This window comes from Vigna umbellata, chromosome 1 (genome assembly GCF_029865625.1).
Source record: "Vigna umbellata cultivar VRB3 chromosome 1, Vumbellata_1.0, whole genome shotgun sequence".
NCBI lineage: Eukaryota > Viridiplantae > Streptophyta > Magnoliopsida > Fabales > Fabaceae > Vigna > Vigna umbellata.
In genome coordinates this window covers 18,290,477-18,304,745 of record NC_142165.1, presented here as the reverse complement: position 1 = coordinate 18,304,745, position 14,269 = coordinate 18,290,477, and the positions used below count along the sequence as shown (strand labels likewise).

Genomic DNA, 14,269 nt, shown 5'->3' with positions numbered 1-14,269 from the left:
TTTTTTCTCTCGGAGAAATCTATTTTAAATAATTAAAAAAAATTAAATATATTAAATCTAAATCATTATTCGGTCTTCCATTTATCCTAGAGTGGCATGACGTTTACTCGTGTATAACCACGAATTATCAAAAGTTTTTCTTTTCCGCAATGCCTTTGAACAAGTAAAATGACTGTGTCAAACCAAAAACACCAGATACGTTAACAATATCAATGATAAATACGATATTAAATAACAAAATATAGGATAAGCAAGCAGCTCTCGTAGCTCAGTTGGTTAGAGCACCCGTTTAGTAAGCGGGAGGTCTTGAGTTCGACTCTCAACGAGAGCAAACGCTTTTTTTTAATTAATCTTTATCTCCTATTTTATATTTTTTTTAGCTTTTATTTTCGTTCTGAAAGGGTTTACATAAACCCTTGGTTCTTCGTGGTGTCTCTGTGCTGCAGAGAAAATGTCAGGCAAAGGACCAGGTTTCTTCTCCGATATCGGCAGGAGTGGGAGAGGTATTCAACTATCTCTCATTCATTCTCAGTTTTTTATGTTTTCGTTCTTAACTAACTAAATTCTGATTCCACTTTCGCAGATATCCTCACGAAGGATTACAACTCCGATCAGAGGTTCACCATCTCCTCCTCCGCCAACTCTGGTCTGGTGCGTTCACGTTTTTCTCTCTTCTCCTTTTTTTCACTTCACTTCCCGATCCTTATGTTTCTCTATCTTATCATTCGCTCATAATTATTTCGTTCCGAAATTTTTTACTGATGATTTTGATCACGTCGTTCATTTGCATCTGGAGAGCCGTGTTAGGTTTGTTTGAATAAAATATTCCATTAATATTCACATGAGAAATGTAAAATGAATTGAAGTGTAATCGATTTACGCACGTCCTTTCGGAGAAGATATATTATTCGAGAAGTTCATTTCCTTTATTTTTTTTGTTTGATTATCTTTTATGTTTTTACTTAGATGTTTATCAAGTGAGACCTTAGTTTTGATAATTCATTTTCTTCTTGTTTGAGAAAACCGGTGATTGTTAATTGTTACGTGACACAAATTCAGGACCTGAAATCTACATTGGTGAAGAGCAGAGGGCTTTCCTCTGGTGATGTGACTGCGGAATTTAAGTATAAGAACAAAGTGGTGAATTTCAAAGTTGATACTGAATCAAATGTATTTCCCTCTCTCTTTCTCTCTATTTTTTCTTCCATTTTATAAATTTGACAGTATAATGTTTTCTACTTTGATTGGTAATTGTGTTTTTTTTTTCTTTTTGTGCTTTAGGTGCTGACTACATTCACTGTCTCTGATGTTATGCCGTATGCGAAAACAATTTCTTCGATTCGTTTGCCTGATTACAATTCTGGAAAGGTACTGAGATTGGACTTTTGGATTGAAGTATGTTATCTTGGACTTGTAATGATTATGTGCTTTTGGTGTAGTTTGAGGTTCAGTATCTTCATGATCATGTGGCTTTTACTCTTGGTGTTGGTTTAACCCGCTCCCCTGCTATTGATTTTTCTGGGACGATGGGCACTCCCAGCATTGCCTTTGGAGCAGAAACGAGCTATTCTACAAGTCTTGCTAAATTTACGAAATACAATGCTGGTCTGTGCTTTAAAATGCCAAGTTCCAGTGCTTCAGTAATTTTGTAAGTAATTGAGGTGTTTTTTAATTGTCAGATGTTAAATCAGTACCTGGAATGCGTATTTGCAAAGCCAAGTATTTATGGATGGAATCTTTATTTGTCTGTAAAATGAAATTGGGATGTTGTTTCTATAACAATTTTCAGTTTTTTTTTTCCTCTTTTTTCCAGAGAGGATGGTGTTAGCAACACATTTTCTGAAACGTTTGTTCTGTTGAATCTATTACTGGTTGAAGTTTAGTAGTAACTACAAAATAATGAGCGAAGGCACATTAAATAGAAGTGAGACTTACTCAATTTCGTAACTTCTAATAAATTTGAACCAATAATGAAAATGTGCTAGAGAGTTTATTGCTAGCAATTTTCTTTTTCGTGTAGGTGTTTTAAGACATTGTGATAGGTAACGCCTATAGCTAGTTACATTAGTTAGTAGAGTAATTAGAGTTAGTTGAGTTGGAGTAATTAGATAAATACGGCATGTTGCCTATATACATATATTGGAAGAGGTGTTGAGAGAGGAGTGACTAGTCAATTGGAGAGTTAGTATTGTGACTTGGGAGAGTCCGAGTTTCTAAAATATCCAGGAAATTGACTATTCCTTGTATAGTTTCAGTTCTTGATATTATACTCACATTGCGGCAGGATTTGGAGCTAGGCCTCTTCTATAAAGATTTTTCACTTACTATCTCATCACATCCAGTTTTATAACATTGTTAACCCTGGAAAGTTATCGAATAAGTGTTACTTGCATTGATTGTGTAGAGATAAACCCTACAAATTAAGGGCATAAATTAATTTCAATTTTGGCAAATTTATGTTTTGGTACATAGTAGTACACTTTTCATTTTTGCAGAGGTGATAAGGGAGATTCCATGAAGGTGTCATATTTACACCAGCTAGAAAGATTGAATGGAGGAGCTGTTGTTGGAGAGATTAGCAGAAGGTTTTCTACAAATGAGAATACATTAACAGTTGGATGTTCATTGGTCGTTGATTCTCAGACAGTTTTGAAGGCAAAGCTGAACAACCACGGCAACCTTGGCGCTTTATTGCAGCATGAGCTAACAAGCAAGTCATTCTTGACAATCTCGGGTGCTTTTGAAACAAAGGATTTGGACAAGAATCCCAAGTTTGGTTTCTCACTCTTGCTCAAACCATAATGGATTCGTAAATTGAGGTAATTTATTAAGTTATATCTTGCAGCTTCCTTCGATTAAGTTGAATGAAAGGAAGAAAGTAGAGGAAATTGGTATAGATTGCTGATGTATTATTTTTATCTCATTATCTTCAAGTGATTGATTGGACAGCATGAGATTAGAAAGTATTGTCACGGGGAATGCATCTAATTATTTTATGGCATCTGATTCAAAACTAGTTGTCTGAAAAAAAAAGCTTTTATTTATCCTGAACTTCTGGTTATTGTCTGAAGTTTGTGAATTTTATCTTGAGGATGTTGACATTCCGTATGTTGCTTAATTCACACACACTTAAATGTAGATATTTGAAGGGCATCCTTTGTTTGCTAAATGCCAATGACATCCCAGGATATAGATTATGTCTGAATTCTTTTGAAGATAAATGTAATGGCCAGTAATTCGAATTTAACACAAATCAAGGATCTGAGCTCAATCAATATCTCCCATTGACATAAATCTCACACGAATCACATCCTTTAACCCTGACCCTATGGACTATTTTGGTGGGAAATCCACTGTGTTTGTAGTTCAGGCACCATTTTAAACAATAGCAAACTTCCTGAAGCGGTCTGTGAGATTGAAGTTATGTAAGCATATTGTCCTTAATAAATTGCGACATTAGGCTATTTTAATACCTTATCATCTGCTTCAAATCTTGGGTGCTCAACGGTATTGTGAGACCTCAGGTATCTATCATACTCACAATCACTTATTATGTACTCGGAATCATTATACTCATGTCTAGGAGAATAAGATAGAATGTTTGGAATATTTTATTTAGAATTTCTTGACTTATCTTATGAAACAAACACTTGTGTAAGGGTACATGGATAATTTTTTAAGCTCTTCACAACTTATTGCAACGAGTTATACTATGGAAACAACTTAAAGCTTGTACAGAAATAATTTGATTCCATTTTAGTACCAATTATAAAATCAAGTCATGCACAATTACTTAGCAGTAAGAGCTTCATTAGGTGTATTTACCCAATTACACATTTATACTAGGTGAGCAAATTATACACAAGCTTTCTTAAAGCACGTTCTTGTTGATGTTAGTCATCTTTGTTTGACCATTTATATGTGGGTGTTCAATTGATCAAACTCATTACTTTATCCCTAGTTGTTTGTAGGAACTGCTCTAAACCTTTATTTATGAATGGACGACCGTTGCTTGTGACAACTGATTGATGAGGGTCATGTTGACAAATGATGTTCTTCCAATAGAATTTTTGTACTTGCTCAGATTTTATGTTTTCCAAAGGTTTAACCTTTATCTATTCAGTAAAATAGTCAATGACTACTATCAAGAATTTGATTTGTCCCTTAGGCAAGGGGAATAGGCTGAAAATATTCCATTTTCCAAGTGGTTAAAGACCAAGGGATAACTATGATATGTAATTCTTCTGGAGGAAGTGTATAGAGAGGTCATGCTTTGAGCACATACCACATATTCTTGGATGGGGCTTGACTAGAATATGTTTGTCTTTATCGTTGAAATTGTAGCAGGGAAGAGATCCTCATCTAAAGAGCTCTTTGTTGAACATTGTATAATATGAGTTTTGTTGTTGTATCTTTCTAGTCTCTTGTGGTTCACTAGGAAGTATGTTGTCATTTAGAAACTGAATGATGGGTGATTACCAGCACATTATCATCATCCCAATTTGATGTTATGAGAGTTTCGTGTACGAGGGTCTGATGTCCAACTTTTTCAATAGTTGCAAGTTTTGAAAGAAAATTGATTCAATCGTTTTACTCTCTTAGGACATGAGCAATGCTGAATATATTTAAGTGATGATATTTTTGTAAACTAGCCCCTTTGGTTTGGTACTTGTTGACCATGTGCCCAATGATCATTGGGGAATCACTTTGGAATTTTAAAAGTTTGACTCCCCCTTTGTGAGCTAGTCTTAGATTGGGAACGAATGTTTCATGGTCAGCCTAATTGTTTGACGTTTGGAAGTCAAATTGTAAGACTTGCTCAAGGATTTGAGTACCACATTGGCTTCACTACTTTTTTGTTAGCGGAGTCACAAACCCTTAAAGACCACCATTCATGCTAGTCATTGAGTTTGAGTAGCTCGACAGGGAAATCAAAGGAAACCGTGCCTTCATTAGACATTGAGTTTCAAAGCATAATCTAAATTTTGACAATTCAACATATCATGTTGTCATCCTTCTTGCTAATTTGGGTTTCTACAATGCTCGCTGGATTGGGTTGTCAATATAAACCACAACGTCAAAGCTTTGAAAATGCTGACACAATCTTGCTAAAAACAAAAGAGCCAGGACAAGTTTTCTGATCACCTAATGACGCTCTTTGATGGGTAGAAGAGTTAGACTCAAAGTAATTAGACTTTTGGTTCTTATTTTCTTTGAGCACCAAAACTAAGCTGGTTGTCGAGTAAGAAACAATTACGTAAAGATTGAGTACTGAGCTTACTAGTGGATTAACAAACATGGTTAAGCAGACAATATCTTGCATGATATTTTGAAACATCTCTTCACACTTTTGGTTCCAAACAAAATCTTTTGAACCCTTTAACTACTTTGAAAAGGGGTTTTGTGTTTTTTTGCAAACTAAGGTAGGAATTTCAAGAAAGTTGTTAGTTTTCTATTAAGTCTTTAATCTTTATGAGATTGCTTGGACACCTCATACATGAGATAATATTACATTTATCGGGATTGACTTTTTGTTCCTTGTTGTGTAATTATAAATATGAAGAAAATTCCAGATCCTACACCAAAACCACGTAGGGTTTAAACACGTTATATTATTGTACCTTTAAATGACTTCTTGTTTTAGTGACCATGTCATCAAAATACTTACCGATTATATTGTCAAAGAGTTCTTTAAACTCTTTGTTCATCAAGCTTCCTCTTCCTTTGTTTATCAACATACCAATGATTGATGTGTAATTCAAAGAACTCCTAGTCAAAACAATTGACAATCGTGGTCTATATTGGTGTCATGGTCATTAAATCAGTCATTCAAGGTCCCCCAACATCTCAAGAAGGTCATTTTTAAGATACACCAATATTACACGTGTTTCCTCATGTTTACAATCACACAACAATTGAAGCTAATCCTGATAAATGTAATGTTATCTTGTTTATTAGGAGTTTGAGTAGTCTCTCTAACGACTCAATGGAGGGCTGGTTGTCTTCTCTAGATTCCTTCCAACCAATATTGGAAGAACAAGCAAAATCCTTTTCAAGTTGTTAAAAGGTTTAGAAAAATTTGTTTGAAATGACAAATGTGAGAGATGTTTCAAAAGATCAAGTAGGACATTGCCTCCTTACCAGTTCTTGTTAGTCCACTAACAAACCTTGTCCTCATTATCTACTAAGTGGTCTCTTACTTAACAATCAATTTTGGTGCTGGAAGAAAATGAGAAGCAAAAGCCATTTACTTCACAAGTTGAACTCTTTAATCTGTCAAAGATCCATGAGGTAATAGAAAAACTTGTTCTAGCTCTCATTTTTTTCAGCGAGATTGTTAGTACTTTTAGAGGTTTGATAATGTGGTCCTTATTGCCTACATGATCAAGCAAGTGGTATATCAACTTGAATTAGCATAAAGTATGATAACTAGATTTGTGTAATTGTCAAATTCAATTATGTTTTGAAAGTCGTCTTCCTATGAAAGCATAGTTTCTTGTTGATTTCTTACTACCCAAATTCAATGAACAACATGAATGGTGGTCTTAAGCGAGGATGATTCCTCAAACAAAGAAAGTAGGAAGCCGTTGTGATAGTTGAAGGACATGATGAGTTCATTCTTAAGCCAGGGTTGTAGTTCGATGTGTAACAATCACAACCGATCTGACTCTCGCCCATGAGGTGGGAGTCAAGCATTAAAATGCCAAAGAAACTCCAAACTAAATAGGTGAACGACAAGTGCCAAGCCAAATAATCTCTTCTAGAAAAATACTGTTACATTGCCAAAAATATGGTTGATCACTTTGATGGTTTGTATGCAAAAGAGCAGAATAATTGAGTGGATATCCTCTCAAAACTTGCGAGCATCAAAATGGAAAGATAACATCGTACCTTCATACAAGAAACTTTTAGAGCATTGAGTTGGGATCATGATAATTTGCTACAAATAAACTTAGGTAATCATTCATTGATGTCCTAATGACATACTTTCCCGTGTGCGACAAGATGCCAGAAAGATATGATGACAAACCTCTTATTATGTGATGTTCAATAAACAACTCTTCAGACAAGAATCTATTCTCTCATGCTAAAATGTCTGCATGATGATCATGTCAAATATGTTCTAGTTGAGCTTCATCCAGGAATATGCTACATGTGCTCGAAGCATGACCATCAGAGTAGTTTGGATTTGGGTATAACTTCTCACTCTTTACAAGGATGCACGACTCTTCGTGAAAAATGCAAAAAAATGTTAGCAATTTGTCTTATTTATAGATGGATATGCATACTTGTTGGTTGATTATTATCTCACCATCGTCTTTAATCCAGTTAAGTTTATAAGGTTTTAGATGGGGTACAGGAGTTAGGCTAGCTTGTCTACCAAACTAGAATTACAACAGTTGGAGGAAGAGTCAGTATCCACAATTAAAGAAGTGTTTTAAAAAAATTTACATCTAGTTTGGAATAGGTTCTGTCTTTGTTGTTCAAGTTCAAAAGATTGGCTTTCAAGAAGCCTTCTTACCATTAATAAGTCTCTTTCACAAGGGAGAATTTCCTTCCCAGATTCTAGAACTTGTTTATATATAGGTGAAGAATGAAGCTTTTTCAATCTTAGTCCTTTGAAATCATTAATTTTTTTGTTGGGACACTCCAAAAGAATAGTGTCCTCTTCCAAGATACTTCTAGCTCCAGGTTCCTTAGAGCTAGAATCCAACAACCACACTCATCTCTAGAAGGGTTGAAGAACAAGTCAAAAAGAAGACTCTTATACTTTGGAGTAGAGTACTAGATGATTCGTCTTGTCTTCTAGTTTTGTAAAAATATGGGTACTTGTGTATGATTAATTTCCTTTTGTCAAAAACTAACAGAAGCATAGGAAATAAGGCTTGCATTTAGGCCTCATCTAGGTCAGGACCCAAGATCACATGATTAACCTTTTCATATGGCTATGCCCATTGTCTAAGTGTCAAGCCTTATAAACACTCCAAATTCGCTAGAGTTGTCCAATGTAGGACTTAATCTACCATAGACGCTGGTTTTTCCAATTGTTGAAGTATGCATGCTTCTTGTCCCACGTCTCTTAGATCATGAGGTCCAAAGGGATTATGTATCTATTATGAGAAATAGAGAAGATTGGGAGAGAATATCCCTTGTGTGTGTTGCATACACATAGGGTAATTTATTTATATTGTAAGATATGGGCCAATGCCCTTAATACATAATAGACTAAGCCCAAATAACAGAAACACACATCTTAACATCTAACACTCCCCCTCAAGCTGGAGCATATAAATCATATGTTCCAAGCTTGTTACAAAGATAATCAATTCTAGGTCCTCGTAAGGACTTAGTGAATATGTCTGCCAACTGGTTGCTTGAGTTAACAAACTCAGTCTTGATATCTCCGGATATGATTTTTTCTCGAATGAAATGACAATCAACTTCAATGTGTTTGGTTCTCTCATGGAAGACAGGGTTAGAGCTAATATGGAGAGCAGCTTGATTATCACATATAAGTATCATGTGAGTGACATCTCCAAATTTCAATTCACTAAGCAATTGTTTAAGCCACACAAGCTCGCAAGTAGCTGATGCCATAGCTCTATATTCTGCTTCTGCACTAGACCTTGCCACAACACTTTGCTTCTTACTTTTCCAAGATATCAGGTTGCTACCAATAGAGACACAATATCCAGAAGTAGACCTCCTATCAGAAGGGGAACCAGCCCAATCAGCATCTGAATAACAAACAATTTTTGTATCGTTGTTAGGGCCATATAGCAAACCTTTTCCAGGTGATCTTTTAATATACTTCAGTATGCGAACAACTGCCTCCCAATGGTCTTCACATGGGGAGTTTAGAAATTGACTCACCACACTAACTGCGAAAGAAATGTCAGGACGCGTAACAGTAAGATAGTTTAATTTACCAACTAGTCTTCTGTACCGTTCAGGATCTGAGAAAGGCTCCCCCTGATTTGGTAGGAGTTTGATGTTAGGGTCCATAGGTGTCTCAACAGATTTACAATTCATTAACCCTGTTTCCTCCAAGATGTCTAACGCATACTTCCTCTGAGATATGACAATACCATCATTGGATTGTGCTACTTCAATACCCAAAAAGTACCGGAGTTTGCCAAGATCTTTGGTTTGAAAATGATGACAAAGGTGTTGTTTCATCTGAGAGATGCCAAGATAGTCGCTTCCTGTGAGAACAATATCATCGACATACACTATTAAGTAGATACATCCAGCACTCGAGTGGCGATAGAACACTGAATGATCCGCTTCACTGCGAGACATACCAAATTGTTGAACAACACAACTGAATTTACCAAACCAGGCCCGAGGAGACTGTTTTAGGCCATATAAGGATTTGCGAAGACGACATACCAATCCAGATGACTCCCCCTGAGCAACAAAGCCAGGCGGTTGCTCCATATAAATTTCTTCATGCAAATCACCATTGAGGAAAGCATTTTTGACATCAAGTTGGTAAAGAGGCCATTGGCGAAGAGCGGCCATGGCAATGAAGAGGCGAACAGAGGTCATTTTTGCCACTGGAGAAAAAGTATCACCATAATCCAAACCAAAAATCTGTGTGTAGCCTTTGGCAACCAGTCGAGCTTTCAGACGATCAATCGTGCCATCAGGACCAACCTTGATAGCATACACCCACCTGCAACCAACAACAGACTTTCCAGATGGTAATTGGACCAGCTCCCAAGTTCCACTTTCCTGTAAAGCACTTAATTCATCCATCATAGCTTGACGCCAACCAGGATGAGTTAAGGCATCACTCACAGATTTGGGAATTGACACAGAAGAAATGGATGAGAGACAAGTATAAAAAGATGGAGATAATCTGTTGTAATTAAGAACAGTATAATGGGGGGAAGGGTTACGGGTAGAGCGTATACCTTTACGGAGGGCAATAGGCAAGTCAGACTCAGTTGCTGGAGCCGGAGGAGACACATGAGGCGGCACCGGAAGTGAGTCATGAGGGAGACGATTACGGCGACTATAAACCTGAAGGGGTGGAGGTGAAGTATGATCCTGTGGCGAAGGAGAGTCTAAAGAAGGAGAAGACAAAATGGGTGGAGCATCACCAGGAGGATCACATATAAGAGGAATATCAACAGTAACAGGGAGAGGTACAGATCTAGAAGATAGATGTGAAAAGTAAAAAGAAGACTCATCAAAAGTGACATCAGCAGAGATAAAATGACGATTGAGGGAAGGGGAAAAACACTTATAGCCCTTTTGTGACCGTGGAAATCCTAAGAAGACACATTTGTGAGACCGAGGAGATAACTTATCAAGACCAGGACTAAAATCATGAACAAAACATGTAGACCCAAAAACTCGAAGAGGTAATGGATGCAGAGGGTCTTGAGGAAATAAGATAGAATGAGGGATTTTGTTATCTAGGACGGAAGATGGCATGCGGTTGATAAGATAATATGCTGTGAGAACTGCATCACCCCAAAAACGGGAGGGTACTTGACCATGAATAAGAAGTGTACGAGTTGTTTCACGTTGAGATAAGATAACATTTTGGACGTCCTTTACTTGGCTTGCGAGACCGACTTCGATCATCACGTTGAGCAGCCATAACAGAGGAATCATCAGTATGAGGGGATGTCTCAGTGACGGGTTTGCTCGGTATACGCAAAAGAGCAGAACAAGTAGAAGTAAAGTTGGGTATGACAGGAGAACCCAAAATCTGATCACGGACATGAGAAACATCATCAGAGAGTCCGTATAATGCCAACAACATGAAGAACTTTGATCGCTGTTCCAATTCTTCAGCAGGAGTGGAAGCAGGAGGTAATATATCATTAAAGTCATGAAGAAGGGCATGAATTTTACCCAAATATTCTGCCATAGGACCAGGATTGCGCGGACCAATAACAGTTAATAGGTCCTGACAAACACCATAAAGACGCTGAGTGTCATTGGTGTATAACAACTTCGCTTGTGCCCATACTTCTGAACATGTTTCATAGGATCGAAACATTTGTTTCAGTGATGAGTGAATGGTGGACTTTATAACAATGCACAACTGAGCATCAATTTTCATCCAGCGGGAAGTGTCATCTATGGGAGCAGTAGTCACATTTTGAGTAAGATGATCTAAGTACCCTTGACTCTTCAACCAAAGTTTGATGTCGGACGCCCATGTTGCATAATTTGTGCCATCTAACTTGTCAATGGACAAGTGTACATTCACATAATTGGTATATATTGAAGGATCAGAAGATGAGCCACCAATAGAGGTGTTTGTAGACGAGGAAGACGCCATAGGGAAGGAGAAACCCTAAAAATTCAAAGTGCTCCGATTGACGCAACGACCACAGATCCAGAAAGAGGGCGAGGAGGCGATCACGGCGGTGCTGATCGGCGGCGGAAAGCTCCGGCGACGCGCCGGCACGCGCGGCGGCAGCGGCGACTCTTGCAGCGGCGCGTGGAGGCGCGTGGGAGGTCCGTTCGCCGCGATCTTCGTACGACGGTGGTCGCCCGGCCGAGACGATTCCGATGGTGTGGTCGCCGGTCGATTCTGGAACTCCGGCGGCGGCGGCGGCGACGGCGGCGGCGGCAGCGGCGACGGCGGCAGTGAGGGGTGCCGGAGACCGTGGAGTTGACTGGAACTATTCCTGTGCTCTGATACCATATGAGAAATAGAGAAGATTGGGAGAGAATATCCCTTGTGTGTGTTGCATACACATAGGGTAATTTATTTATATTGTAAGATATGGGCCAATGCCCTTAATACATAATAGACTAAGCCCAAATAACAGAAACACACATCTTAACATCTAACATCTATAAATAAGATCTTTGCCCCTTGCGTAACTCACATTTTGTTGAATGAGAATTGATATGTATATTTTTGTTAATCTCCTTGTTTTTTAAAGTCTTTTAATATAGGACTATTTTTTTTTCCTTTTGGGGTTTCTCCAATGATCCTTCCTTGAGAGAGTCCAACTTTCAAGAGCAAACAGTTTTTTTTTTTTGTTTAAACCCTCGGATGGTCCTCGTATTTATATGAAAATCTCAAATGGGTCATCGTTTTTTTTTCGGTCTCAATTAGGTCATATTTTTGTAAAAATGAGCCAATTTTACCCTAACTGTTAAGTGCTCTCAGACGGCGTTAAGTTTAGCTGAGCTATATTTTATATTTTGATGGCATGACATTATTTATTAAAATTGAATGACTGATGTGTTTTAAAATTGTTCACATCACACCTCAAATCAACTTCTTCTTCTTCTTCTTCTGTCTCATCACTTTCTCTCTCTCACATCTCTTCCAACGCTCAAAAGCTGCAATCTTTATTTGTTTTTTCCTCTTCTACTTCATCTTCCAACTTCTGTGTTTTTTATTCAAATTCATTATTATCTTTCAATAAATATTCTTATCAGTTCTTTCTCATCCCTTCAACTAATTCAATTTTTTTTTTCTATTTACGTTAGGTTTTGTAGGAAGCAACTTGACCCTGCCATTATGTGCTTATGGTTAATTGTACTTTTTGCTTCTCTATTTTATTCCTCTCATCTCAATGGGGTTTCTTTAATTAACGACAGACAATGCTGAGGGTCTTGGCAGGCGATGATGAAGAGTTGTTACATGTGATTCCTTTCCTTCTTGGCTGCAAGGATAAGAATAATGCAGAGGGCAATTTTATAGACGCTAAAGTAGTAGCAGATCTCTAGAATTTATTAAAAGAATCTAAATTTAGCCATCTAATGGAGGTGAGTATCATATAGAAGAAAGAAAACTATATAATTAGCTATAGTAGTGCATTAGCTTTTGAAAAATACAAACAGAAGTTCGACAGAAACTATATTAGCTACTTCTTGGCAGCAACTTTTTTTTATGGAGACATTGTGAATTTTTTTTTCACAGATTCTAGGGCAATAAAACTTTGTAAATCTTTTTCAGGTCATTTTGGAAGTATCTCCTGAGGTCTTGTTCAATGAATTTTGCATCCTGACCCAACTAATGTCAGTAGAAGCACCACGCATCAGCTGCTTTACAATTAAATTAATTAAACACATAATTAGATATTTTTGTAATTCTAAAATTCCATTTACTGATGAGTCAAAGTCCAAAGTAGTTAAAGTAGAGAAGAATAAAGGATGGAGCAATGGAGAGATATTTTTAATGCAGAGAAGGAGATGATAATGAAAAATGATAGAAAATGGAGAAGGACTGGAAAAGTTGGAAGATGAAGTAGAAGAGGAAAAAACAGAAAAATTGCAGCTTTTGAGCGTTGGAAGAGATGGGAGAGAGAGAAAGTGATAAGACAGAAGAAGAAGAAGAAGAAGAAGAAGTTGATTTGAGGTGTGATGTGAACAATTTTAAAACACATCAGCCATTCAATTTTAATAAACAATGCCACACCATCAAAATATAAAATACAGCTCAGCTAAACTTAACGCTGTCTGAGAGCACTTGACGGTTAGGGTAAAATTGGCTCATTTTTACAAAAAATATGACCCAATTGAGACCGAAAAAAAAAACGATGACCCATTTGAGATTCCCATATAAATACGAGGACCATCCGAGGGTTTAAACCTTTTTTTTTAAGTCTTCTCATCAAGGATGTTTCCATCAAAATTCTTAGTAAATTTTTTTAATTTTTTTAGTTTTGTTTGAAGTCGGTCGGTGATTGAAATACTTAACCATATTAATTATGTTATAAATTTAAAAAAAGAAGCAAAAAAGAGTAAAAGATGTCTAAAATTAATCATCTCAATCATTAATGGAAATTAAATAAACCTAATGTAATAGAATTAAGAATGTTGTATTAAGACCTTTTTACCACTTCGATAATGAATTCTTGACAAAGTTATAAGTCAAATTCTTGATAATAACCATGGATTATTTAGGAAAGAGGTTGAACTTTTGATAATTATATTAATTCAACAAATACAAAACTTGGTTTGAAAAGTATGCCCCAAGCATTTATATTTGGCGAGAATTGCATATGGAATCCTTAAACTTAATAACTGGTTCTTTGAGTATTTTGATTATTGAAGAAATTAATGTGATTATATGTTATGAACTATCCATTCTTTAATTGTTCTCGAAAGTTGAAACAATTGTATATCCTATTCAAGTTCCTAAGGAGAGAACTATGTTTAAGCTTTAAGTCATGTAATCATAGGACCTATCAAAACTGAGTTAAGTAACTCCTGTTATATTGTACAATCGTAGAAGCTTAAGTAGTATTCATCAATTTTTATTTAGGAAGAATTATGTACA

General features: G+C 36.7%; 1 protein-coding gene and 1 non-coding gene across 5 annotated transcripts; both read left to right on the top strand.

Annotated features, from left to right (window-relative positions):
* Window positions 1–257: 257 nt before the first annotated feature.
* On the top strand, window positions 258–331 carry TRNAT-AGU (transfer RNA threonine (anticodon AGU)). Its single transcript has one exon. It is a non-coding gene; the product is annotated as a tRNA-Thr (tRNA).
* Window positions 332–364: 33 nt separating this feature from the next.
* LOC124848231 (mitochondrial outer membrane protein porin 2-like) lies at window positions 365–13,101 on the top strand. Of its 4 annotated transcripts, none has more exons than XM_088099084.1 (7): window positions 365–503; window positions 584–651; window positions 1,060–1,170; window positions 1,282–1,368; window positions 1,440–1,648; window positions 2,496–2,819; window positions 12,944–13,101. In XM_088099084.1, exons 1-6 carry the CDS (start codon window positions 452–454, stop codon window positions 2,800–2,802), a joined length of 834 nt encoding a protein of 277 aa, XP_087955210.1. In that variant the 5' UTR covers window positions 365–451; the 3' UTR covers window positions 2,803–2,819; window positions 12,944–13,101. The 4 variants fall into 4 exon arrangements, with proteins under 4 accessions (XP_087955210.1, XP_087955199.1, XP_087955202.1 ...); XM_088099073.1 differs by lacking the exon at window positions 12,944–13,101 and adding an exon at window positions 12,586–12,904; XM_088099076.1 differs by lacking the exon at window positions 12,944–13,101 and adding an exon at window positions 12,475–12,904.
* Window positions 13,102–14,269: the final 1,168 nt, after the last annotated feature.

Bases quoted from the DNA above. Each gene is read 5' to 3' on its own strand.
- LOC124848231 (XM_088099084.1), top strand. From the start codon at position 452: ATGTCAGGCAAAGGACCAGGTTTCTTCTCCGATATCGGCAGGAGTGGG. The intron at 652-1,059 runs GTGCGTTCACGT...ACACAAATTCAG, and splicing joins CCTCCGCCAACTCTGGTCTG to GACCTGAAATCTACATTGGT. The intron at 1,649-2,495 runs GTAAGTAATTGA...TCATTTTTGCAG, and splicing joins TCCAGTGCTTCAGTAATTTT to AGGTGATAAGGGAGATTCCA.